The following is a 26,931-nucleotide window of genomic DNA, read 5'->3' as shown; positions in this document are numbered from 1 at the left end:
GATTCTGGTGTGTGGATTCCTAAAATTCAGTCCTCTGCACAGCTGAACCGCTTCTACCATTACAAGAGTTCCCTCAGCATTTGTTAAGAAAGAATATCCCCTTCAAGGCTGGGTGATGATGATGATTACATTCATCTTAACTGGTGAGTCAGTGCTGAAAATCTTCCTTTGCTTTTTGCCTCTGTAACAGAAGTGTGCTAAGTCACATTCCTCATTGTTCTCCTTCAAAGGTGGTTAAGGGAGGGAGAGAGACAGATGCAGAAACAAAAATGGCAAATTTGCTTTTCTTTTAAGATACTACATCTGAATTGACTCAGAAAGGAGGAGGCTTCTAAATATAAGTTATTACTATCCATAGCCAGCAGGCTGTTTCTCAGCTGTGGCTTTGATATTAATTTTAAGGACAAAGGTGTTCACCTCTGGTGTTACCTACTTGTACTTTACTTTAGACTTAATGTATATCAGTGTTTTATTTCAGAGAAGTCATAATGAGTAGAAAAAGTAAAATATTTTTCTTGATGTTGTTCTGTTTGGCTTGATAAAAGGCTATACAATATTAGGCCTTAGATTTGTGTAAATTTAAGGTTTCTCCATCAAAATGACAGTGTTGAAACTTCCTATTAATGTGTTGAGACTGACATTGCATAGTAAGGTAAGAAAAAAAAATCCATTAAGCTGAATCAAAATGCTGTCATTTATATGGCTCATTATCAAGGGACTAAAAACCGTGATTTGCCATTTTAATACTTCTGTTAAAAATGCTATTTGACTTAGTGCCTACTCTGGGAATACTGATTATATGTGTCTCTAGATGTATAAAGGAGCTGTAGATCTGTGCTCAGGTCTTTAGTTTCGACCAGCTCTTCTAGAACGGAGAAGCGAGTTGGTCTAATTTATTAGATTAAAAGGTACAAGAAGTATTTGAACATGTGTTCATTTTAAGTATCTTAAAATAAGAGTATTCCTTTTAAATGAGGAAGATTCCTTGTTCCTCAGTGAGCTATAAGTACTATAAGTGGCTAATGCCAGATATTTGCATCAAAAGCCAGCTGCTTTTGTCTTGGTTAAAGACTGATACAGTTGTTTTCCTTTGCGGCATGACTTGTATATATTTTGGACTTTTGTGGAAGCTGTATCAGAATATATGTGCTATACATCTATCTGTCAATTAGTTGATGCTTAAATGAGTGTTGCTTGCTAAGTACAACAGCTCTTAGGACAGTCTTAATAAGACTATGTAAAATACAGTTTTAAAAGGTATAAAAGGGCAGAACTTTTTATTCCAGGTCCTGCTAGATAAATTCAGAGTGCTTGGTCATGTGATCTTCTTGACATTATCGAGAGGTGCACTTGAAACTGTGACTACAAATTATGAATATTGTATTTTCACAAAAGCATCACGTGTTGGAGTTTAATTTCAAAATGGCCAGCTTAAATAGGAAAATTATCTGCAAAGCCTATTTTATCCTGTTTACCTACAGTCTTGCAACACTTGACACAGTAAATGAAAATGAAACATGCTAAGCTACCTCATTTGTTACATGCTGAAAATAATTCATTCTAAGGTTCAAAAAATAAATTGATGAAAGTGATTAATTCCTGTTGAATTACAACAGATGTATTATTATGGTGTGTGTGTGTAAACTGTAATGTATTCCTGTTATCTCTGTTTAAAATAATGATAAATATGGAAATCTAGTAGTTCAAAGTGTAAAAACACACAGACAAAATGTTACAAATCACTAATCCTTTTTCTTAAGGACAAAAGATAATTGCACATAATGTCATGCAGCACAGCTCTTTCAATTATTTTTTAATCCATTCCAAAATACTCAAATGTTAATTTTAGAATATTTTCTGCTTTTATTCAGTTGTGAATCTGTCCCAGCAGATGTGTACCACCTAAGTGTATAATTAGAATGAGAAAAAGCTACCATTTTTATTTGTGACTCACATACTTTGTCAGCTTTAAGTGCTTCTTTCTTAATAGATAAAATAGTTCACTATCGCAGAAAATATTCAAAGCAGTAATGTGTAATATCTGTGCCACTCCTGAAATAAGAATACAGCAAGAAGGTTGTGTCTTTAATGCCATGAAAACACCAATGTTTAGTTGTGTCATTTTTTTCACGAGCACTGTAGAAGTGCAGTTTTCAAAATTAAAGACTAATCCAAAGTCCAGTTCCATCTGTGTATCTTGAGCTGCTCTTTGTCTATGTCCTCTGACAATAACAGCTGCCTAATAAATACTGTTTTGTCACATTCCTGAAAACCTGTGCAGTGCATTTCAGGTTTGGTGCTTTTTGTGCTGCAGGCCCAAATTGTCTTTAAAACAGCAATTAGTCATATGTTGGGGAAGTTTTTAAAGATCACCAAAAGTTCTCTGAGAACCTGTCGGTAGTGTAACCACTAGTCTGTGCTGTGGCACATCGCAGTGTTGCAGGTCCTGTTGGATGTAGTGTCTCAGAATACTGAATAATTTTAAAAAATACTTTGCTTCCTATTTGTTTCTACTCGGATTGTTTTCCTGGTTTTAGACCGTAATTGGTATGTGTGTAGCCAGGAAGTTGTCAGCGTTTATGTTAGTAGGCTTATACACTGTCTACCCACTGATCATGAGGTGTAGTTGTAGTAGGTATGTAGTATACCTGTTGTTTAGTTGTGAAGGGGCTGGAAGGAATTTCATTCATTCACGTGTTGTACAATAAGTAACCTGGGATTGTGGTAGGTTTACAGTCTGTGTGAAAGTCCATGTTGTTATGATTTTGTTGCGCTTTGTGCCTGAGCTAGCTACATGAAAATTAGGGTATATATATCTTTGTGTACTTAAGTCAGTTTCTGATGATGTAAGAAATAGCCACAGTACTCAAAAGCTTGGCTGTTGTTTAGAACAGCCTTCTTGCAGAAAGGTGCCTCTTCTGTATGCCTGTCTTACAGGGAGGGATCTGTACAGAGGAGCATGATAAATATGTTAGTGAAATGAAGAGAGATACTAGGACATCAAAATTCATGCTGAAGCCATGAGGGAATAACTGATTTTTTAAAATAAAAAATATGCCAGGATTTTTAATTCTTGTGAAGGTGTTTATCTGACAGTTTAAGAAATACAAAAGGAGAAATTTGCAATATTTATTCCTCACTGTGCATATGGAACTCCACTAGATGTTACTATTTCATGTGTTGCTATTCAGTTAGATTTATTTTTTTTCCTTGGAGTGTTACCAAAAAAAGAAAAATTAACTACATGTACCTCAAAAATACACAAGGGCAAGCAAACAATCTTCCCCCTCCTTAAAATAAATACTATAGTATCATTGTCATATGTATTTATTATCTGGGTGAGAGAGATGTTTGAGAAAGTACTTGGGTTTTTTTGGTTTTGTTAATGTATTTTACATTTTATATCTGCAATGATAGAAAACAAGTACAGCTGCTTAGAAGTTGATGAAAAATTGATGAAAGGAGTTAACGAAATACTTTTCATTTCGAGATTCTTCCTCGTAATAGATGTGTGCATCATATAATTGCCCCTTTGAAGGGCATGGCTCAGAGCACACTGAGGTGGTGGAAAGATAGTGTCATAAGGGACCAAAAGAAGTTGTTAGAGCCATTCTTTCTCCTGTCGTCTTTGATTCTGTGGTCCTACCGAGGTGAACAGTCTTTGAATAGAGTATTTCTAGCACCAGCTCTTTAATAGTCATTGTAATTCAAATAGTAATTGTTAAATAATTCCCAAGTATTTTTCATAAATATTACAGTACTTTATTACTGAGCAGACATTTTCCTCTGTTTCAATACCAGCAAAATTAACTAGATGCTTTCAGTTTGGTCCTTTATGAACAAAATATAGATAATTTTGCCTCACTCTCTTCTCTGAATCACATTATCAATTCTACTAGTCAGTCGTGACTGTGCTGAAAGAGGTGTTTAGTAAGAAAACTTGGTTGCTTAGCAATGCATGTCATGAGAATTAAAATTTTAAAGCTGCGGTATATATATTTCTGAGTTATGATACCTTCAAATCAGGAATTGGTGATAGCTTTGTTTTCTCTCCTTAAGTGTGTGTTCATGTTTGGCTGTCTTTGGAGAGAATGTAAGTCATACTGAATAAACACTAAAATTTCAGCAATACAACGTTACTGTTTCTGGTCTGTGAGATGAGCTTTTATTCTATCTTTGAGAAAATTTTGAGGCACGGTGACTCATTTCTCAATTTTGTAGCTATCAGCAAAATCAAGTGTTACTAATTATTTATGTTTTTTAATGTTTGTTCTGGTTTTCCTTGTAAGTATATATTTTTTTCTTAATTTACTGCTGTGTGATAAACTCTTTAATGCATCTATATTGACTCTAAAAAGTGTACTGTATAAGCAATAACAAAACAAAAAAGTGGAAAATTATCTGTAATGATAGTTCTGTAAACTGATTATTGGTGCTTTTTTTCCAGTAACTTTTTTTCTGTGCATTTAAGGGCAAAGTGAGCATAAAGGCAAAGAGATAATAGAGAATTCTCAGTGGATCACCTATTGCTTCCAGAAATAGAGCTCAGCTAAGATATCCCTGGCTTTGCCTGAAAGCTGTAATTTTGTTCTACATGAGACATGAATTGCTTGCGCTAGATTAAACGTAATCCAGAGTTCACTCTTGTACTATTCAGTCTGACACTACCTGATACAGACTGTGTTTGCAGGCTGACTTAGTATGCAGTTGAGTTTATCACTTTGTTTCTTCACTTTATCCTCCTCTTCCCATCCTTCTTCCTTCTGTAAAAGGTTCCAGAGTTTCATCATTGTCTCCTTTCAGTCTTTATTCTATACCATGTTACTGAGGAGTTAAATCAAATGGCTTGAACTGTTTATTTGTTTCACAAATTTCTCATCTACAGATCTTCTCCTTTTGCTCAGCCTTCTGGCTTGAGTAGAATTTTACAATTCCCCCTAAACGTTCAGCTTCTGATTTCAACTGAAAATGGATGAAATGCTGCTTTCATTTCTTCTGGACATGTGGGCCTGAAATCTAGGAGTCCTCTTAGAGTTGGCAATTTTCTTAGAGCCATGCAACCAGACTACTTCTGAGATTTCTCAGTGTTATGGATGGGGAGATTGAGTCTTCTGTTTCTGTTAATCCACCAAAACATTTATCCAGGCTCTCACTTCATACTGAGATCCTTTACTAAGCTGCTTATTTTGATGTGTATGTATATGTTTGCACATGTGCATATTAAATGTATGATTTCTTTCCACTTGCCCCTTTAAAACCTCTCCATAAACTCCCTTAGTGTGCGCACAAAGTACTACCTTCTAAAGGTGTCTGAACAAACAGTGAACTGAAACATTACCAAAATGTTTCTGATACTCCAGTTATCACTTAAGTCATTCATAGCCTGTCATAATTCTAGATTGTATTTTCTTTTGGGCAGGGACTATAGAGTTAGGATCCCTAGGTACAGTTGTACTATCACTGATAGATAACGTAAATCGAAAAGAAAAGAAATTCATTATTGTGAGTACTTTGCAAGATGAGGTGTTTGAATTTCTGAGAAGTGCAGTGTGGAAAACAAAAAAAAATTATACCGTTGCAGCTTTGAGCTTTTTTAGTCTAAATGCGAGTGAGTTAACTGCATACATATGTTGCTACTGTCTGGAAGTTCTCTTGCACATGTGGCGCTGATAATGGTTGTTTTTACATGTATCAAAGAAATTATGAACTTTGTCACTTAAAGTGGAAAGCAGGAGGAAGATTAATTGCCAGGAGTTGTTTTCGTATGAATGTGGAAAACGTGAACTACCAAATCATCTTTCATTAAAAAAAAAAAAAAAAAAAAAATATATATATATATATTATTTTTTTTTTGCATGTACTTTCTTTTAGAATATATGCATACAAATTATGCATATTATGTACATGCTATCACTTTAAAGTTTGGATATTATCTTTACTTCATCTCTTTTATTGTAGAAAAATTTAGTGGTGACTTTGCTGATTCAAAAAATGAATCATGTGGGACCTGATGCAATTGTTAAAAAAGAAGTTGAATATATATGTCTCTACCTGTTTCCTTTACAAAATATGGAACTTTGCAGGTTTAAGTGCACCACATGTGTGCTTTGTACAGTTGCTAGTAACAAAGGCTTGTAGCTCAGAAACAAAGGTACATTCATTCAGATGTTAAGTTCTTTGCAATGTATTTTTGTTTTGTACTTTATAAAATAATTTAAAGGCAAAATTACAATATTTGGACAAAACGTGGTATTTAAGTTGAGAGAAATGTGTAATATTGAAGTAATACTTATCATTTACATTGCAGTTCTTAAATATTCATAGTACTAGATCTAGCTTTTGCTGTTTGAACCTTTTCTAAGCTTTTGTTTATGATGCTAGAATATTTGATTGTCCTTCAGCTGTATGGAAAACATTCTAACAGAAATACTTGCAACAAATTACTTAGCTCAAGTAGTGAAGATGTAGATATTTATATACACATAATAAAAAATGATTCTGGCCTGAAATGTTTGAAATAAACTGTTACAGTGTGTGATAAAAGGCTCGTCTCCACAACTGCAAAGGAGGATGGGGTCACAATGACAGGCAAGGGATCCCCACCCAGCAAGGCAGTCAGAGGAATGGTGGCCCAGCACAGATTTCTCTGGAGGCTGTCATAGGAGAGCCATCAGCTCTGCACTCTGGAGGCGACACTCATCACAATGAGTTGACTAAGGGTTGAGGCTGTCTGGACCATCTCGGAGACTGAACGGGTGTGGGGCACAGTTGAGGGGTGCAAGGAAAGAGCATTTTGTGATTGCATCCAGCTTGCAAAGTATGGGGAGGAACCAAACACATTGTAGGGGTCAGGGGAGAGAATGGACATTTCAAGATGATCTGTGAAGGAACCACCATGGGAAAATAGAGAGATAAGGGGATAAAAGGGACAGGTTGCCTGCAAAGGGCTTGGTGATCAGTATGCTTGTCTGGCTGTGTTATGAACCTGGCCAGCACACTGTCCTGTCTTCACAATAAACTGTTTTTTTGTAGGTTAGGGGCCCTCTAGGGACCTGTGTGTCTGTGGTGCAAGCAAGTGGAGGGTATGCACGTTGGTGCATGACTGCTAGCAAATAATCAAGCTGAACTAGCTGGCAAGATGTTTAAGTGGCTAGGAAGCCTCCTCTATGTGTGTATCTGTGGAGTGAGACAACAGGAAGAGTTGGCTACCAGAGGGAGCAGCAGGTCCAGGCCAACTGCTGGAGAGACTGTAAGGTCTGGGGGTCGACTGAGAGTGCTGGTTCTGTCTGGAGGATGTAACAGGGGAGGCTGAGAGAGACAGAGGTTCAACCAACATCGCTGATGGTTTCAGCTTTGGCCAGTGGCAGGTCTCTCTTGGAGCTGACTGAGACTGGCTTTGTCCGACATGGGGGCAGCTCCTGGTCTCTTCTCACAGAAGCCACCCCTGCAGCTCCTCCACTACTGAAATCTTGCCATGTAAACTCAATGCATATGTATGTATGTCTGTCCCGATAACGGACTTTCCTCTTTATCAGCAGAGAGGGAACAAGATGAGGCCATTAGTAGTGCTGGCTCTTGTGTGAGTGCTGAGTGTTTGTGTACGTCTGTGTGGCTGGCCGTGTGTGTGACCTGGGATGACATGCGCAGCCTTGCTAATGGCTGCAGCTGGGGCTGTGCAGCTGCTCAGGGTTTCCTGAACACAAACCGTAGTTATTTGGTGCAGTATGTGGCGTGTATTTGACAAGTGATACTTAAGAATCTATAAGCGGTGTATGAAGCAGGAAACAATGCTAGCAACTATAAATGGATTTTAAATTCTTTATTAGGTTAGGCTTCAATGGCAACAGATACAAACAGTGAAGCAACAACTTCATTTTAGGTGAAGAGGTAGTGAGGGGAAGACAAGACAAGCTACTCATGAAAGCTTAATAAAATACCCAAAACTAGCTCAAAAATGAGTTAGAAATTGTAAGAACAGTAAAGACCAGGATTTGGACTTGACTTAATGTCAAGATAAAATGTTAATCTTGTATCTGCTTAACACCATTTCACCTTTCCTGTGAGAAGGTGTAAAGAGCAGTAGCCACAACTCTTCCTTGGGCCCTTCTTTTATTTAAGGTAGCAAGATAGAATCCGGTCAGTATCTCATTCATTCTTTATTTCCTGGCAGCAGCAAGCTTCTTTTAAAGGAGCTTCGTAAGTTCTTACTTAAGTTTTTTAATCAGCAACTTCTTTAATTTCATTGTTGCAAAAGAAAGAGTTGTACAGCTGAGATAGGAGGTGAATTGAAGTCACTGAGCTTAAATGACTAGCTAAAGGTGGAGAGGCTTCAGGGCAAGCTGACTTGTTTCCTAGGACCTCTTTGTATGGAAGTGTACAGGGTTGAAGAGAGAGGCTATGTAGACTGCCTGCCTCATGTTTTGTCAACATGGCAGTTGATGCTAAAACAGCTTATCTAAACTATTTGGCAAAAATGGCCTTTTCAGAAATCGACTTTGTGTGCTGGATGTTTGAAGAAAATGGGGAAAACCTCCTTACTTTTCCAGAAGTTACAATGTCTTTTTTTGTGGAAGATCTGTGATATATCTTGGTAGAAGTGACTACAGTTGGTACAGACAGGACCTTTTGACTTTCAGTGCTTCCCTCACAAGATTCTAGATGGATATGAAGAGAGGATTTTTATAAAATGCTGTGATTTATTTTTTAAATAGTTTGAAGATACCTAGAAATTAATTTCTTTTTTAGCAGATTTTTCATTTCCCATCTCAAATATTTGAAAGATAATGGTGATCATTATGTCAGAGACCAAATATTTTCCACTTCTATGCAAGGGAGGGGTGAGACAGCTAAAATTTCCCTAGTGTGGCTTTCAACCGAAGGCTGAAAGTAATAAAAAAAAAAGGGAAGAAACTCCAAGATGAATCATAGAAGTGGGTGTTTCCATAGAGTGAGCTTTCATAATAGGTCCACCAATCTATCACTCGCAAACAAAGACTAGTAAATGACAGCCTAAGGACTGGCAGAGAGCAGTCCTAGATACACAGTACTGCTTCCTAACACGGATTGTTTCTGTATCTGAGCCGCTTCCTTTGTAAGCATGACAGAAGTGAGTATGCCAGCAGCAGTGATAGTAGTTGTTCTTAAGTTTCCTTGTTTATATTTTAAATAATTTTTGAATTCACAGTTATTCAGATCAGACTATAATAAAACTATCTTTTTGTTAAAATAAGGTCTTACTTTCAGGGAAGGACAAATTAAATGTATTATAAATTGTTTATATGGTGTTAAATAACAGAAAATAGACATATGCATGTGGAATTGTGCCAGTGCAACAAAATGGTGAAATCAGTTTATATGCAGATAAGATATATTGTTTTCCAGCTAAGAAAGAGGGAAAGAAATTAAGAGCAAAACTTGTATAGTTGTCGTTTACCAAAAAAAAAAAAAAAAGATTATTTTGTTACTGTTAAAAAAAAAATATCAAGTCTCTTTGATTTAATTTCCAGTTGGGAAAGAACATATTATGCTTGTAGTGTAAATACATACTTGTTTGTAAGAGAATGTAAATTTGGTCCTCTTACAGTTGGTTTAAATGGTTTACTTCTGGAAGATAATTTGCTGAAATAAAACCAAAGGAGAAGTTAACAGTAAATTTGAAAACCTAAACAACCTCCTTTCTCTTCATCATACTTTCAAAGCTCTTTCCAGTTCTGAGAGAACCTATGGGTGATCATTCTTACGAGATTTTCACTGGCAAAGGGTTTAGGAGTATTTACTAGAGGTGGAAAAACAGGCATATTTAACAAAAGCCAAAACCATTCTTGTGACATTATGCTTAAAGAAATGGTGACAACTTGTGATAAAGAATTGAGATCTTTAAACTTGGATCAACAGAATTATGCTGTTCTTTGTGTGGTGCCAAAACACCACAGTGTCATAAATTTGAAAAAGTGAGTCTTACTGCAGATATCGTAAAGTGTTCCTTAGTGCAGTAGTATTTTGTAAGATGAGGGTGCAGTGGGTTGTTAACTTTTTAATCTTCTTTTATAATAATTTTTATATCCTTTGTTTTAGTTTTGTTAAGGTACAAGATTATACATGAGACCTAATTATCATCCATTCCAAATTAAGATCATTAATAAGTCTATGTTGGCAAGTACTTCGGTTGTAAATATACTGCTCTTAGTGCTATGTGAGAGAAAATCACCTCAGATGAAATGAGAGTACTATAATAATAATAATAATGATATCTAAGTATTTAGAGGGATACTCTTTGAATGGATAGTATTAAAGAACAACCCCATCTCAGTCTAATCTAAACCTAATAAACACTGGAATTTCCATTCTAATGAAAGGAAACATTTTTTATTCCATATTGCGTAAAGGACTTAGAATCTGATGGTTCTTCATTAAAAAATAGCATTGGTTGACTCAAAGCTTGGCCTTTTAGGTTTTTTTAGATAAGCGATTAGCAGTTTCTTTAATTAACTGGATTTCCGAAGCAAACTAGGCTTTTGACCAGCCCTCTCTGCATGCATGTTTGTGTTTTCATGTATGTGCATCACAAAAAGAGCATAAACAAGTGAGAGTCATTACATCTGGCACCGTTCGGAGTAATTTTGAGACCATTAATGTTACTACTGGCCAAGCTAGCCACCTTTGCTACGTGCTTTTCTTGCTTACTTAAGAACCACCCAGTTGTAGTGGAAAATCTTGATGTTCATCAAAAGAAATTTTCACTCAGACTGTGCTTCATATGATATGGGAACTAGGACTGTATTTTAGAATATTCTCTTTTTTTCTTCTAAACCATTTTTTCCCATTGTACAGTTAATGATGGGAATAATTCCCTCTTAGCCACTCTCGAGAGGCCACAAGAGAATTGAACAGAATATGAAAGATCTTTATCCCCAAAGCAAACAAAGAGTGCAAGTAAATCAAATTTCAGTCTAAAATTTTTACCCAGTATCGCTCATTTGTAAATGTACATATTCTTAAAATACCTACCTTTAGTAGGTAGGTAGGTAGGTACTTTCCACTGTCACTGGAAAGGCAGATTGAAGTTCGTTGTATTCTGGATATATACCTGCCATCTCCACCAGTATGTAAATGTATAACTAAAGAGCACAAATTAGAGTGCAGTCTTGAAGAATGTTACTGTTTGGCCTCTTTAAGGTAATTAGATATTACTGTGTAAATGTTTCATGGATTAATAATCTTTGTTTCACTTTGAGACAATTTTAGGGTTTTCTTGTTGTTATTGGGCCAATAGGGGACCTGTTTTAGAGATCCTTTGATATTTTTATGGTTTTGATTATCAAATTTTACCACTCTTCCAGAGAAATACTCTGATAGGCAACAGAAAACCACCATTTAATGTAGGGAAACAGTCAAGGAAGAAAGCTTTACCAGTGATGTATCAGGGGCTATGATTTTCAGCATCTTATGAGCTAAAAATGAAGGGATACAAAAACTCAGACTGAATAAGCTTTGATTTATGTGCACGCTGGTGTTTCTTTCATTTTTCTTTAGTGGTTTATAATGCAGAGTAAAATGTCCATACTGTCTTTTAGGAAACAAAAAAAAGCGCAGATCAGTTTTTCTTTTTAAAGACAGTTTTAATATGTAAGATTTTGGGTTTATGTTTATTATATTTGTTTTACATCACTAAATTAATATATCCATGCATATCAGCATTTCTATTATTATTCTCTTGATTTTAGTATCTACCAAACTTCATTCTGTGTTTAAAGTTTTTTTTTAGGAAGAAAAATAAATAAATAATATAATAAACAATGTCAGAGATGCTCTTTTTGTAGCTACACTAGACACAACTTTCCCCCAAGACAGATTCTAATACTTATTTTAGTACCTAGATTTGGCATTACTGTACATCAAGGGAGATACACTGCTCTACATTAAGGGAGTATTTTTCCTATTATTTGCTGTTTTCGTAGACCACAGTAAATTGAATAAGAGACACTGTGGTCTCTTGGAGAGATGGTAATCTGATTTTTAAAAGGACTTTGAATCCAAGTGTATTTGATAATGTCCTGTATATAAATAATTCATATACTTGGTTGAGAGCTTATGGTGTTTTGAGGAAAATGTTGTCTTCTTTTAATGCTTGCTCACAGACTGAAGGAGCGGAAGAGACATGAGAGGAGATGAAAAAGGTGCATGAAAGAGATATAAATTTATTCTTAGTTACAATAGTGACCAACACCCCACCCCCCCAAATGTTATGCTGCTTTTTTTTTTTTTTTTTTTTTTTTTTTTTTTTTTTTAAGTGAGACTTGCAGCTTTCTGAAAGTAGGACTCCAGCTGATTACTTTGTTAATCCAATCATCTCTAGTTACCTGCATTTATATCTAGGTCTTAGCTTACCACTTTATCTAAAATTTGCATTGCTGTAGATGCAATTCCTTTTTAAGAACTATTTTTCAAAGGCTCAGTTCAGCCCTTCACAGGTCACTTGAATCTTCTGGTTTGTCAGACCGCTCACTAGAATTCCTTGTACAGTTTTTCTACTGGTATAGGACAAGAATTGTGAGTGTCTATCCTGACTTTCTGACAAAATGCAGTAATATCTAGCCTTGATTATGGAATTTTCAGCACAGTAGGTACAGTAAACAGAGCACAAAATGATGGTCATATAGAACCTTCGTGCATCTTGTTATTGACCTTTACATGTCTAGCTGCCAGCTTGCAGCAAACTTAACTTGTTGGTTCTGATAGTAACTTGCCCTTACTGAAAGAAGCTGAAATATTTGTGTTAAATTTTGTGCATACTGGAACAGTTTTCCTGCATACAGTTTTCCTGCAGTAGAAGGCTGTAAAGACATGTTTCTAGTGAAAGTGGTGGGGTTACCCTTTTCTATTTTATTATCTTTAAATATTACTAAGATACTCCATTAATTCCAGCCGTAAGTTTATTGTGTGGGAAGTGTAATTTTGTGTGTGTGTGTGTGTGTGTGTAGAGTAGCTGGGGGAGGGAAAGAGTTTAATTTGTGATTAAGGAGGCAACATAATTATATGCTTTATAATGTTCGATTTTTACACAGAAATGTGAATGACTAGGGACCTCTACTGACTTGTAAACACAATCATTGTAGTTGAGTATTTTGCAGAATTTGTCAAAAGCTAATTTTATTTTTTTTTCCCCCCAAAGGAACTTCATGTTGGTGTTGTTTATGCCAGAACATAGTAAGCAAGGCAAATTAACTCCAGCCTCGTGTAAACTCTTAATTGGCCAACACAATGCAACTGAGCATGAATTCCAGGTGGCTTTGGAAATGAAAGAGAACTGAGCTCTCTGGCTGGAAGCTGAACGTGATGACAGCCTGGTCTATGGTAGGGAAGCTGAAAATGGAGAAGAGGCACTCCAGAGAAGACAGAAATGTGGAACAAGATGCTGGGGAATGCAGTGCTGAATCTGAGGAATGGACGAGCTCAGAAAGTGAACCTGAGCAACCATACTTGAGAAGCAGCTGTAGCAACACTCAGTGGAGAGAAAAGGAGGTTTCCACTAAACCACATCGGCCACTCTGTCGGTCCCCTTGTTTGGATCGCCCAAGTTTTTCACAGAGCAGTATCACACAAGACGTGAAGCTAGACGAATGCAAAACTAATTTGGACAAGGAATACCAAGCTAAAATGGATTTTGCTTTAAAGCTTGGGTACGCAGGAGATCAGATCCAGGCTGTACTGAATAAATTGGGAGCAGATGCACTCATCAATGATGTTCTGGCAGAGCTTGTGAGACTTGGCAACAAAAGTGAATCAGAGGGACAAAGCAGTGCCAGCAGTACCACTAGTACTCTGGTGCCAAGAGGCCCTTGCCCAAAGGAAATAGCAAGCCCTGAATTGTCGCTTGAAGACGAAGTTGTTGATAACAGTGATAACTTAAGGCCAATTGTCATTGATGGAAGCAACGTGGCTATGAGGTGGGTCTCTCTGTCAAGACATTTGAAAAGGATAAATCACTAAAATACAAGAAAAATCAGTACTGATGGCACAGTAATTCTAAGTCATGTAGTGTATTTACACTGATAATACATCCATTTTTATGCACTCTTTAGTCCAGGCTTTTAATTATGCCCTTACTCCTTTATATATAATCTATGTTCTAATTCACCTCCCCACTTTTCAAACCAAGTTCTCCCCTCACATCTTTTGTTTGAGCAATCTAGCTGTAGTATGCTTTTGTGTGGATGGGTTTAATTTTTTTGTCCTTGAACAATGTTGAAAATTATTTTTCTTGAATGCCCAGAGGCAACCAGAAAGGGGAGGAAAACCTGGTTCTTTCCAAAATGCCATGCAGTGTATGCTGATGATAAGTAGTGGACTTGAGGGTATTTGAGCTCCTGCTGATCAAGCCTGCTCAGAATTTAAAGCAATTCAGCTGTGTCAGGACAGGGATAGGCATGAGCTGAACTTGCTGACTCACAGCTGTGGTGCTTGTAGTTTCAGACATGTGCACTTGTCTGCTTGGGACAACACTAGCTCAAGAGTTATCTGTCCTGTGCCACTTCTGAGCATGTCTGTAGAGTACACAGTTCAGCTAGCCAATGGTTTGTTTATAATTGAGAAAATATGATTTTCTATGAGGGAGTTCTTTAAACAGTCTGAGTGTTGAGTGGATACAAAGATTTCTTCAGGTAGTGTTTGCACACTAGATTTCCTTTGGTATCAGCTTTCTGCTCTGAAAGAAATTTGTGACCTGAATGATTTTTTTTTTCAATGTATTAAGAAAATTCAGATTTTTATAGGTGTATTGAGGACTCTGAATTTTGAAATACATAAACCCACCCAAATCCTGTAAGAATCTTATATACAGGATTTTCCAGTGCCGAGTTGTGGTTACATCAATCTAAAAGCTGTTTCTCTAAAGCAACATCATCAATACTGGATTTAACTTTTTTCTTTTGTTTTTTTTTCTGTGCCTGTTCAATTTGCAGTCTCTGTACTGCTGGAGTTACTTCTGAGTGTAATGTGGTAGCAACTGGAGAAAAGTGTGTGTGTGTACTCTTACTGTTGCATAGCTTAGAACTGATGCTCTATTTATATAATTGCAGAATATCTCAAGGTGGAAGGGACCCCTAAGGATCATTGAGTTCAACTCATAAAATGCATATGCATTTGAAAATTTTAAAGGATATTAAAATCTGAAAAATCTGAAATGTACAAAAATCTAAAGAAAAATGCTTTAGTAACATTGTGACTTCTGTATTCGTTATGTTGAACAGATTTGGATTTGGATTACACTGGTGATCCACAGGCCTTAGTTTTACAGATGGTCTTAGATCTGTCTGCCTTTGGTCTCTTTCAGTGTTGCTTTATGTAGCATTTTGAGCCAGGGAAGAGCATGCACCTTGCAGTAATCTGTGAAGTTGTTCAATAATAACAACAACACTACTGAAGTAAAATTTTGAATGATGATCCATAGAATAATGCTAAAGACAAGTTTAGTAAGATGCAAATCTCTTAATTATGCAGCATCTGCTCTACAGACTGAGAACATCTGAAAAGTGCAAGGGTTATACACTTCTCATACTTAAAAATGCTGCAGTTATTGATGATACAAATGAAGGCCTTGCCTACATGGTAAAAGGTGTATGTTGTAAGTGAAAGGTGCTATATATATGGAAAATGGAGTCATTTCAATTTTCAGTGTTTAAATTTTCTTGAAGAGTTTTGGGGGATACTACACGGAGCTAATGGCTTAGAACAGGATGGCGCAGCAGCTGGATGCCACTTTGTGGACAGTCGGATGCCAGCTGCTCTGAGTCATGGCAGGAGTACATCGCAGCACTGTGAAGCCTCCTTGATTACAGCTGGCTGCACAGACTGCCCCAGCGCTCCAGGGCTGCTATAGCAGACCCCTCTCCTGTGTTTTTGCCCAGCACTGCTGCCCTTGTGTTTTTTTTCTAGTAGGGAGCGTCCCTGGGGTGTGTGGCCAGGAGGCCCTGCAGTGTCCTGTAACCCTCCCTGACCTGGCCATTCACCCCCTCTTCTGTGGTGAGGATTCCACTCCTCAGTACAAATGCTGAGGTGATTCAGTTAGCACCTTCTGCAATGGATGGAATGATTTGGAGAATTTAATAGATTTTCTTGAAAAATATAGAAGTCTCTTTAGAAATAGTGACTGGTAGGTGCCAAACTAATGGGGCGGGCAGCATTACTTATATCACAGCTGATGAAAAATTGCAGCTGTGTTGAGAAAGGGGGGGGGAAAACTGAATCAACAAATTTTGAAGAGTCTGTATCAAGGAGCATGGCAATGGCCTACTAGTCTACCCTTTTCAAATGGAATTTTGGAAGCAGTTCAGTTGCTAGCCACACCGAAATGTAACAAAAGTTGGTTTTCATTTTTTTGGGGGGGGGGGTTAATAAGAAGGGCAGACCATTTTTTCACCTCAAGTAGTTACAATATTAACTGAAAAGAACCAGAACTGTTAGGTTTTTATTATTCAGTTATGTGGTGTAGCAGTAATATATGCACTCAGTTTTTCAGACAGAGAAAATGTTGGCTTGAGTCTAAATATGAAATCCAGCCATATTGCAAAGATCTGTGTCTCTCTCTTACCTGTGTAGTTGAACTACTGAAGTTATTATAACTGAATCTTTTTCTCCTACGTATGTCCTTATTTATTATTCAGGAGTTCCTAAACTACTTCCTGAGAGGATTTAAAACCTGATTCTTTCGTTTACTCTATGTTTAGCAAATCAAGATAGGTACACCCATGAGGTAGACTAAGATACATAATTAAGGTTCTCCTTCTCTAAGGAATTTTTTTTTTCCTTTGCAGAAATTTCTTGGGCCATTTAAAAAGTTATCTGAATTGTGTGCTGGTTTATAGACTCCTCTGTGTTTCAGCAAACAAATTTTTGATGGGGGTGGGGCTTATACGACTTTGAGAGTTCTTTCTTTCCCTTAAAGAGTCTTAATAAATAATAATAAATATAATAAAAATGCAGCACATAAGTATTAGAGAAATACATTCTTTAATCTAGATGTTTAAAAGCACCTGTCACCCATGACAGACAGCACTGTTAGTTCATTCCTTTTTTCATTATCAATAACATTTTATGGTAATATTTAAGGTAAGCTCAGTTTGTTGGGGAAAGTGGTATTTTTCGTTAGCTCAGCTTATCAAATGAAGAAGTGGAAAAACTTCATGTTTACTTGGTTTTGATTTTGGGATAGTGAAATTTCACTATCTCTACAGTTTTAAGTAGCACTGTCGCTGTAATCTGATGGCTGAATAGTTCTAGGCAATTGTCTTTTTCCAGTTATGCAAACTGGTCTAATAAAAAGATTTATATATCTTTACAGACTTTGTCTTCTTAGACCATGGCAGCTTTGGAAGGAAAAAAAAACCAAACACCACCACAAACAAAAACTAAAATATAAATTTTGTTCTTGCTGTTTCTAAAACTTTTGCATGTTCTTCAGCCATGGGAATAAAGAAGGATTTTCCTGTCGGGGAATTCAACTAGCTGTTGATTGGTTCCTGGAAAAAGGACATAAAGATATCACTGTGTTTGTACCTGCATGGAGAAAAGAACAGTCTCGACCTGATGCACCAATTACAGGTAACAGATATTCTTTGACCCCTTGGTTAAAAAGAAAAAGAAGTATTGCACCAAGACACAACCATGTCATCTTTCTGATGGGTGCTACATACTGGGCTGTTGATGTGAGGTTGCATGTTCACTTGTGAACACAACAATTCCACTAGTGAGGAAACAAGCATTTAAGTATCTGCACCTGTAAACAGTGCTGGTTTTTTGTAACATTACACTGTCAACAGTTCTTAGAATTAGTTGTCTTAACTTTCCCATTAGCAAACATTGTCAAGCATGTTGCAATGGATTCTTAGTTGCTGTGCAAGTATAAAATAAGTAGTGTCAAGGCCAGAGACTCATTTAGTGTAGGATTATCCTGAACACTGAAGAGGCAGCATGTTCTCTGACCTATAGTCAGTACTTTAGTTTTAGTCCAGGCTAACAAGGTGGCTACTGTAATAGAGTAACAGCTGAGTTCTTGACATGTTCAGAAAGGTTGAGTAAAGGTACTTGGTTGTTGGCAGAGGAGAAGAGTGGCTATGAAGCTTAAATACTGAGTATTTACCCAGTGCTTTGAAACCTCAGAAGTAAAATGGCTTTCTGCATTTCAGTATTTTTTCATGATAATGGGGACTGTATATGAACATAATGACAAAATACTTTGTCAGAAAAGAGGGCAAGAAGTTTCATATTTCAAAGGCTGCATTTTTTTCTTTTAAAACTGCTCAACTAAAATTATTTTACAGATCAAGAAATCTTACGTAAATTGGAGAAAGAAAAGATTCTTGTTTTCACTCCATCTCGAAGAGTTCAGGGAAGAAGAGTAGTTTGCTATGATGATCGATTCATAGTAAAACTTGCTTTTGACTCAGATGGCATCATTGTATCAAACGACAACTATCGGGATCTTCAAAATGAAAAACCAGAATGGAAGAAGTTCATAGAGGAGCGGCTGCTGATGTATTCTTTTGTGAATGACAAGTATGGGTTTTTTCCTTCAAAAGTAAGGGAATTTGTTAACTCAGAATCCTCAGTAAAAAAACTGAAATTCACAATTTCATTTCTCTCCCCTTAGATTTATGCCTCCTGATGATCCTTTAGGACGCCATGGTCCAAGCCTTGAAAATTTCTTAAGGAAAAGGCCAGTTATTCCTGAACATAAGAAACAACCGTGTCCTTATGGTAAGTGCTTGTCAGCTTGATTTGTTGTATCCAAAGGTAGGTGAAGCAAGCAATTAATTAACATTTTGTCATTATTGGGGGGGGGGAGGGGAAGAGCAGCCATTTTTTGTGTTGCCATCCAAGCACTATAGCCCATTTTTATACCCTTCATACACATACTAAAAAAAGAATGTATCAGAGAATTAAGGATTACCAGATTATCTTGTGGATAACACAGCTTTTGCTATTTTCTTGTGATTTGTCTTCCGGGAAGGAGGTTCATAACTATACAAAATGTTAGAGCTGTTTACATAGCATTGAGCATGTTGTCAATACTGAAATCATGAGCCAGTAGGAAGAGAAGTGCTGTGTCTTGCCCTTGGTGCAGTGATATATGTTGATACAGGTGGTAGAGTCTGTGGCTGCCTGTATATACTCTATATATATATATATATATATATATGTATATATTTATTTATTTATTTATTTAATTCCTTAGGGGGCTAACATAGAAATATTATTACTGAGAAGTGGTGAAAGATAGATATAAAGAAAAAAAGATAGCAGCTGGTGGTGTTGATCATTTTTTGGTTTATTTAACCTGAAAATACTTTTCTTCCAGGTAAAAAGTGCACCTATGGGCACAAATGTAAATATTACCACCCAGAACGGGCAAACCAGCCTCAAAGGTCAGTAGCGGATGAGCTTCGAATAAGTGCCAAATTATCTGCTGTGAAAACTATGAGTGAGGGAGCCTTGGCCAAATGTGGCACAGGGCCATCCAGCTCCAAAGGAGAAATCAGTTCTGAAGTGAAACGCGTTGCCCCAAAACGTCAGTCAGATCCAAGCATTAGAGCAGTAGCTGTGGAGCCTGAGGAAAAGTTATCAGTAGCCCGGAAGTCCGAGGCCAGCTCTGTCCCGTCTCTGGTTTCTGCATTAAGTGTACCAACGCTCCCTCCACCAAAAAGCCATGCAGCTGGTGCATTAAATACTCGTTCTGCAAGCAGTCCGGTGCCAGGTTCCTCACAGTTCATGCATCAGAAATCCTCACTGGAACATATGTCCAGTGTGCAATATCCTCCTATACTAGTCACCAATAGCCATGGCACCTCAGTTAGCTATACCGACCAGTATCCCAAATATGAATCCTTGGGGGACCATGGCTATTATTCCTTACTCAGTGATTTCTCCAACTTGAGCATAAGTAGTATCCGTAACACAGATTATTATGGGGCTGATATGGACCAGGGGATGTATTCTAGAAACTCAAGCCCCTGTCCTGACAGTTGCTTAAGCCATACAAGTAATGATTCTTATTCCTCTTACAATGACTTGTATCTGGGTGTAGCAGATGCCAGTCCAGAAGACAATGTGAAGATGCACAGACTGCCATCGCAAAATCGTCTTCAGCCTTTTTCCCATGGTTACCATGAAGCCTTAAATAGAGTTCAGAGTTACGGACCCGAAGAGCCTAAGCAAGCCCTTCGCAAACAGTCAGTTTCCCACTTAGGCCTACATGCCCAGCATCCAGTTGTTGGAGCACGGTCCAGTTGTCCAGGAGAATACCCTGTGCCTCAAAATGTTCATCCGTCAACTGCACAACCAAGCCGTGCCTTGGTCATGACAAGAATGGACAGCATTTCTGACTCACGGCTTTATGAAAGTAACCCTACAAGGCAGAGAAGACCGCCTCTCTGCCGAGAGCAGCATGCTAGTTGGGATCCACTACCGTGTGCATCAGACTCCTACACCTACCACTCGTATCCACTGAGTAACAGCCTCATGCAGCCATGTTACGAGCCTGTAATGGTGAGAAGCATGCCTGAGAAGATGGAGCAGCTCTGGAGGAATCCCTGGATTGGGATATGTGGTGAGCCACGGGAACCTCATATCATCCCAGAACATCAGTATCAAACATACAAGAACCTCTGCAATATTTTCCCTCCAAGCATTGTCCTTTCTGTGATGGAAAAGAATCCCCACATGACAGATGCACAACAGCTGGCAGCTATGATTGTTGCCAAATTAAGAACAGGGCGTTAAAGCATTACAGCCTCTTTTGGATAAATGGAGCTATATAGTGTATAGGACCTGGAGGAAAACTTATGATGAAGGAGGAAGGGGCCAATCTATTGTAAATATTTTCTACTAAGATAGTAGAAAATTCTGTACACAGTAGCAATCATATATATATATATATGCGCTGAGGCACTATATAAGAGTTGATTGTATTGTAAATTTTAAGATTTTAAATATAGGGATTTTTAATAGTATTTTATAGGAAATGCATACCTTGCTGCATGGATAGCTCATTAAGAACTACAATATGTCACGTTCAGTGTCTCAAAGCTGTTACTACAAAGTTATTGTTAGCAATTATATTGCATGTATTAGCGTACACTTCCAATTTGCTTATAAATGCCTAATCGGCCTTTAAAAGTATGCTCTATACACACGCAGGTGACTTTCAGGGTTTCAGCTTTGTCATTTGACACTGCCTACTGGCATATTAAACACTGAAGGATAAGTAAACTTGACAAAAATTAAAATACTCAGTTTGTAAAAGGAAGAACTGATTTCAGCTTTTCAATTTCAATATTTTTGTTGGTACTTAAATTTCAGAACTGTTCCCCAAGAGTTTGAGTATCTATTACGTTGTCCAATACACTGGCTCAATCCAACAGAAGCCAAATACTTTTATTAAATTAGGACCAAAACACTAAGGAGTGTGAAGGCGTGAGCGCCGTTCAATAAACTAGAAGAAGTTTAACCGTAGCTTCTCTCTTCAGAATTGCCTCTCAGCTGGGCAGTGAACAGCTGCTGGCCCAGATGACTAGACAAGCTGCAAGTAAATTGTCAGTTTTATGTAAACTGGATTACTCGATCTGAAGCAGCACAAGCTGGATGTTAACATGGCAGTTCATCAGCAAGTAACTACAGCCCTTCCTCTGGGGGCGAGGATGGTGTTGGTGTGAGCCTAACGCGCAGGATGGCTGCACAAGATCAAGTCGAGGAGGGAGTGGAGGGGAAAGGCTGCTTCTTGAACAGAGATGCTACGGTTTGGGTTTGTGGCAAAGCTGGCCCGGTTTTTGCTCTTCAGATCCACGCAAAGGTGTGCATTTGCCTCATGAAGGCTTTTAGAGTTCCTGTTTCAACAGGTGAGATAATTTTGTGTGGCATTGTTTGCGCAACTGATACCTTGCTCAGGGTGGGAACTTTGTAGCTAAATGTCTCCGAAAGAGGCGTTTATTGTTTTTTAAGCTGCACTGACTGGACGCCCTTTTTTGAATCCACTGTATATTGCAACATTCCGAACCATTACTAACTCGATAAGTCTCGAGCTAGGACTTGTTGACTTCTACTGTAGTTTTTTTCATGAAAGTTGAGAAGGCCTGGTTTATGGCCTTTTGTTTCTTCATGAGAAGGTGTGACACTGCCTAAATGTTTCTTACTGTGAAACACACGGAACGTGAGGCTGCAGTCAGGGTTGTTTCTGGTGTTTTGATAATGGCTTGCATGCTGCTTTCTAGTTATCTGTTTGTCTGAGGAACAAAGTTATATAATTTCCTCCACTTGTGTTACTGTAATGGTTGGTTTGATTCAGAATATCTTGTGGGCTCTTTATCATGTACAAAATACGGTCCTGTCACATAAAAAAAAAAAAACCAAACCAAACCAACAACAAACCACAATTACAGGTGCAACTACAGTTAATTTACTGATATTTGATAGTTATATCATTTCAGACAGGATAAACATTCTTGTGTAGGATAGGTAACACAGATAATGACCATGTCATTATGCATTTAAAATTAATGAACTTGAAGATGATTCTGTATTTACTTGGTGTTTAAAAATAACAAGTTTTAATTAGCTGGCTATCACCTCTGTTAATGGGGGGGGAAAAAGATCTTCAGCCATTTTGTAATAGTTAGGGAAAATAGATTTAACTCTTGACCAGTTTTCAAAAACATTTCTTACTAACCAGCATTTTATATTTTTAATTTGCAATTAATTCTTATTCTCTTCTCTTGCATGGAATAAGCAGCTGAGAGCAATGCCTCAAATAACCAGAAATGACCTTTTGTTTGTTGATACAAATTGTATCTCTTTTTCTTGATTGTATAAAAACTGTGTATAAAAAAAAAAAAAAATCTCTAGATTAACTTCAGTATTACATTTTCACCACAATGTTTGTGACACCATGTGTCACAGGGAAGTAGCCCATGAATAATTATGGATCTTTTTTATTTAAAATGGGCACTCGTAGTTTATAGACAAACAAGGACAACTTTTCAAAACCAGTTTATTATGTGCACAGATACTGTGTGTACACCTCAAAGCATCACATGGTTATCTTCAGTCTATTTATGAAGCAGATACATTCTTGCACTAAACTTTATGTAAAAGTGTTGCTGTTAACTCATCTGCATGTGTTTAAAATGTAACAATATAATAGCTATAGACCCTGCTTTATTCTTAATGGATTAATTTATAAATTATTTAGGTATAAAATGAAGTTTATTGTACACTCATGTTTTCCATCTTGCATGGAATTAAATATTTGTATGTAGAAAAATGTCTGTTCCCTTTTTCTCCAATTATAAAGATAAGCTATTTTAAGAGAGGCTTAGTAGGTGTTTTTGATGTTTTCTAACATGGAAAACTGAGCAGAAATTTCTGTATGAAGTGTTGGGTGGTTTATGGAGATAACTCATTTTTGTAGGATTTGTCTAGTCATTTTAATTTTCACTAACTTTTGTCTTACTGATAGAACACTTCCTTTTTAAGCAACGGGAATGCTGCGCCCATGCAAACCCGGCATACTATTTCCCTAAGGCACTTTGAAGGCAAATTGTCCTTTTTTTAAGAAGCTATTAGCATCTATCATGCACAGAGTTACAGAACAGGCAGTGTAGCCTTGTGGAAATAATTTGCAAATTTTGTGCTTGTTTAGTCCTCATTAGAGGTAATAGAACTTTTGTATGTGATGTAGTCTTTCCTAATCAACTACTTTAAGTGATAATTCACTCATCCACATCTGTTCTCAGATATGTTTTACAAGCCAATTCAAAACACTGACATGTTCATCTTCAGCGCATAAGCTTATATTTCTTCTTACATGGAAGAGTCAATCTTATGAACACCTGATCATAACTGTCTATACTGTAAATATAAGACTTTGTATAAATGCTCTTTTTGAGAGCATGGTATTTAAATGTTTTTAAAACTGTAAGAGAACAGTTCTAGAAACTATATTTTAATAAAATCCATGAAATTACAATTCTAGAAGAGAAAAAAAGTGGGCAGGTTAAATCCTGGCCCCCTGCAATCAGCAGGAGTTAAGCAGTAGACGTTAGTGCTTTACTGGGGCCAGAGCATTCTCTGGGAGTTCCAATTTAATGATCTTTCATCTTTAGCTATATTGCTTTCACATAACTTGTCACTTAAAAGTATATAACAAATTCATGAATCAAAAAATCAAATGTTTTATGGGATGTCAGTCTAAGTTATTTAATGTTTTTTGTAAGAATTACATGTTAGTAAGATATTAAATTGTACATATAGATGATTTCACTATTGTTAGTCCTGTTGTTGTACTGAGCTGCAGTCGGTGGCTTTATTCATTTGTAGAATTAAACATTACTGTTTAATTGTTGTAAACTTTTATAAATCTCTTTGGGTTTTTTTGGTTGACCCAAATATAATGTAAGTCTTAATGACAAAATGAGTGAAAATGGATGTTAAACCAGTATGTGGTATTCGTAAATCTCTGTAGTAATAAGCGTGCACTGCTCTAGCTGCTGCTGCATGTAATTCATTCACTAGCATGAGTCTGTTTAGCTTTTGTAAAAATGCTTTAACTGTAAACTTAAAATAGAAGGTGTGGGTGTGGTTGCTTAGAACAAGCAGAAGGATCCTCATTAAAAAAACCCAAACAAAACAAAACCATCTATGTAGGTGAGTTCCCCCCTACATACTTTTAATGCCAGTTTGCCTCAAATTGTGGATTTTGGCATTTTTCAACTCAGAATGTGCAAAGAAATTGTCCAGATAATTCAGTTAAAAAACACTTGGCGACAGTATGTATACCAAACCACAAACAGGAACATTTCAAGGAATGCATTTTGACTACCGCAGTTTTTAAAACTCCATGCTAAAGAGAAGGAAATGCATAATTTCTGTGAGACTTTGCTCCACAGACTTGAAATATCAATTTGACTTGCCTGAAGCATTAGCACTGCAGGGCTCAGATCGCTGGATCTGTCACTGTTATTTCTGTGGCGAGTCCTCAGCTTTAGTACTCGTACACGCCCAGGGCCTGTCTGTGTGACACAGCCCTCACTAACTCTATTGCAACCTTTAAACTGGAAAAATACAAGTGCACCATCACTTCAGTTATTCTCATGCCAGTGGTGGGTTAGCTTTCGGAGAGCCATTATACAATAGCTATGATTTTGGTCTGTGGTATTTGAAGTTTGTAAATGTATTAAAAGAATGGAGAGAAGAATCTAAAAGAAATATAGGCTACTACATACCTGTTCCCCCCCACACTCTATGTAAAAGGTTTGCACAATTATTTAATAACATGAAACATGTTCTACTTTATATATATAAAAAAATTTGCTTATTTAATAAAACTGAGAGCCATTGGATTATTTGTTTCTAGCTTTTTATTTTGTAACTCTTTAGGCAAGAGCCCCCAAAAGATGTTTTGTCCAAAACAACTTGTAGTCTGTCCAAATTATTTCTCAGTAGTTTTAGCTGATTTACTGAAAAATACCCAGATTTTGAAATCATACATAATTTTCCATCTGTGCTTAAATCTGTGAAGGAACAGGAAAAAGTTTTACTTTTCTTTAACAAGCAGATGAAGAAGTCCTGCTGTCTTGTCATAACAACACCCTCTGTCAAGCTCTGTGTTACACAGATTTTCTTTTGCTATTTAAACACTCATTTCCCTTACTAGGGGGGAGGCGATAGTGTCATTTATTACCACTGCTTTAAACTGTTGGGGGTGGGGTGGGACGCACACACACTAAAGCGAACAAAAGGAAAATGATACACAAAGATCATGTCTGTCCAGATTTGCCTGAACATCTCACCATGTTTGCTCTCTTGAGGGCCAGGAACCAGGTGATTCAGAGGACAGCACAAACCAATCAAAACCAATAAAATATCTGTATTACTAAGGTGACTTTTCCTAATCCCAGGCCCTTTGTGCTTAATTTACATCCTCAAGTACATCACTCCTGAAAACAAGTACTAATTAGATTCCACAGGATAGTCTTACTGTTCAGGTTTTCTCCCCAAAACTGTAACCCCAGCTGAGTCCTTATCAGAGTAGCTGCCTTTGGGAATGAGAAAACAGAATATTAAAGACTTGAATAGCCAGGAGCAATTTATCCTAACTGGTTCCACTACTCTGTCCAATTACTTGAAAGAAATTCAACAAGTGGAGAAAGCCAAAAGGGGTCACAGGCCACAGAAGCCGTGGACCCAGGCCTGAACTTCCTCAGCAACTCCTGTTTGCGTGACTTACTCCACAGAGTCCCAGCTTCTACCTCCAATCCTTCCGTTAGCTTCCCCAGGCATTAAAAAAAAAAAAATGTCTGAAGACAATAATTTACAGGGAGAAAGCAGTCTCAACAAGTCCTGCCCAATGCAAAGGAAAAATCAAGTGATTTCGGGTTACATCAACATTGCGTCTCCTATCCCCACTCAGGATATGCTTCTAGCCAAGAAAGTAATTAGCCAAGTAAACTTTTACCAACGGGGGAAAAAAAAAAATAATCTCACATAGCACAGTATTTGGCCAGCATCACCCCTTTCCTTTTTGAACTGTTACGTCTGCACTGACAGACCTCAGAAGTACCAAATAGAATAGCTCTTTACTTACTTGCTTTGCAAGTCATTTGAACTGGCTGGCTTTAAATGTTAAGGTTATCTATGCATTTATTATGTATTACTCATAGTAACATTGTCATTTGCCAGGTACTTGGAAAAGTATCCACAAACTGTTACTCCTGTGAATTATTCAGATCAAAGACCAAGTTTCATAATCCTGAACAGAGCGATACATAATTGTCTACCTTTTACACTTTCATTGTTTTAGTAGAAGCTCTTTCTTCACTTTTTAAAAATCAAAGCATCTATGTTTCTTTTCTCCAGCCATTCCCAACTTCTCTTCCCCCCCCC

General features: G+C 37.2%; 1 protein-coding gene across 1 annotated transcript; it reads left to right on the top strand.

Moving 5' to 3' along the window:
- Window positions 1–121: 121 nt before the first annotated feature.
- Window positions 122–25,760, top strand: ZC3H12B (zinc finger CCCH-type containing 12B). The gene is made up of 6 exons (XM_026848904.1): window positions 122–143; window positions 13,172–13,946; window positions 17,459–17,598; window positions 18,318–18,552; window positions 18,647–18,753; window positions 19,355–25,760. The coding sequence occupies exons 2-6, from the start codon at window positions 13,336–13,338 to the stop codon at window positions 20,773–20,775; spliced, it is 2,514 nt and encodes an 837-aa protein (XP_026704705.1). The 5' UTR covers window positions 122–143; window positions 13,172–13,335; the 3' UTR covers window positions 20,776–25,760.
- Window positions 25,761–26,931: the final 1,171 nt, after the last annotated feature.

Source organism: Athene cunicularia (assembly GCF_003259725.1).
Source record: "Athene cunicularia isolate RWA chromosome 4 unlocalized genomic scaffold, athCun1 chr4_part3, whole genome shotgun sequence".
Classification (NCBI taxonomy): domain Eukaryota; kingdom Metazoa; phylum Chordata; class Aves; order Strigiformes; family Strigidae; genus Athene; species Athene cunicularia.
Note: the sequence above shows the minus strand (reverse complement) of the source record. Positions and strands in the feature narration are given on the sequence as shown.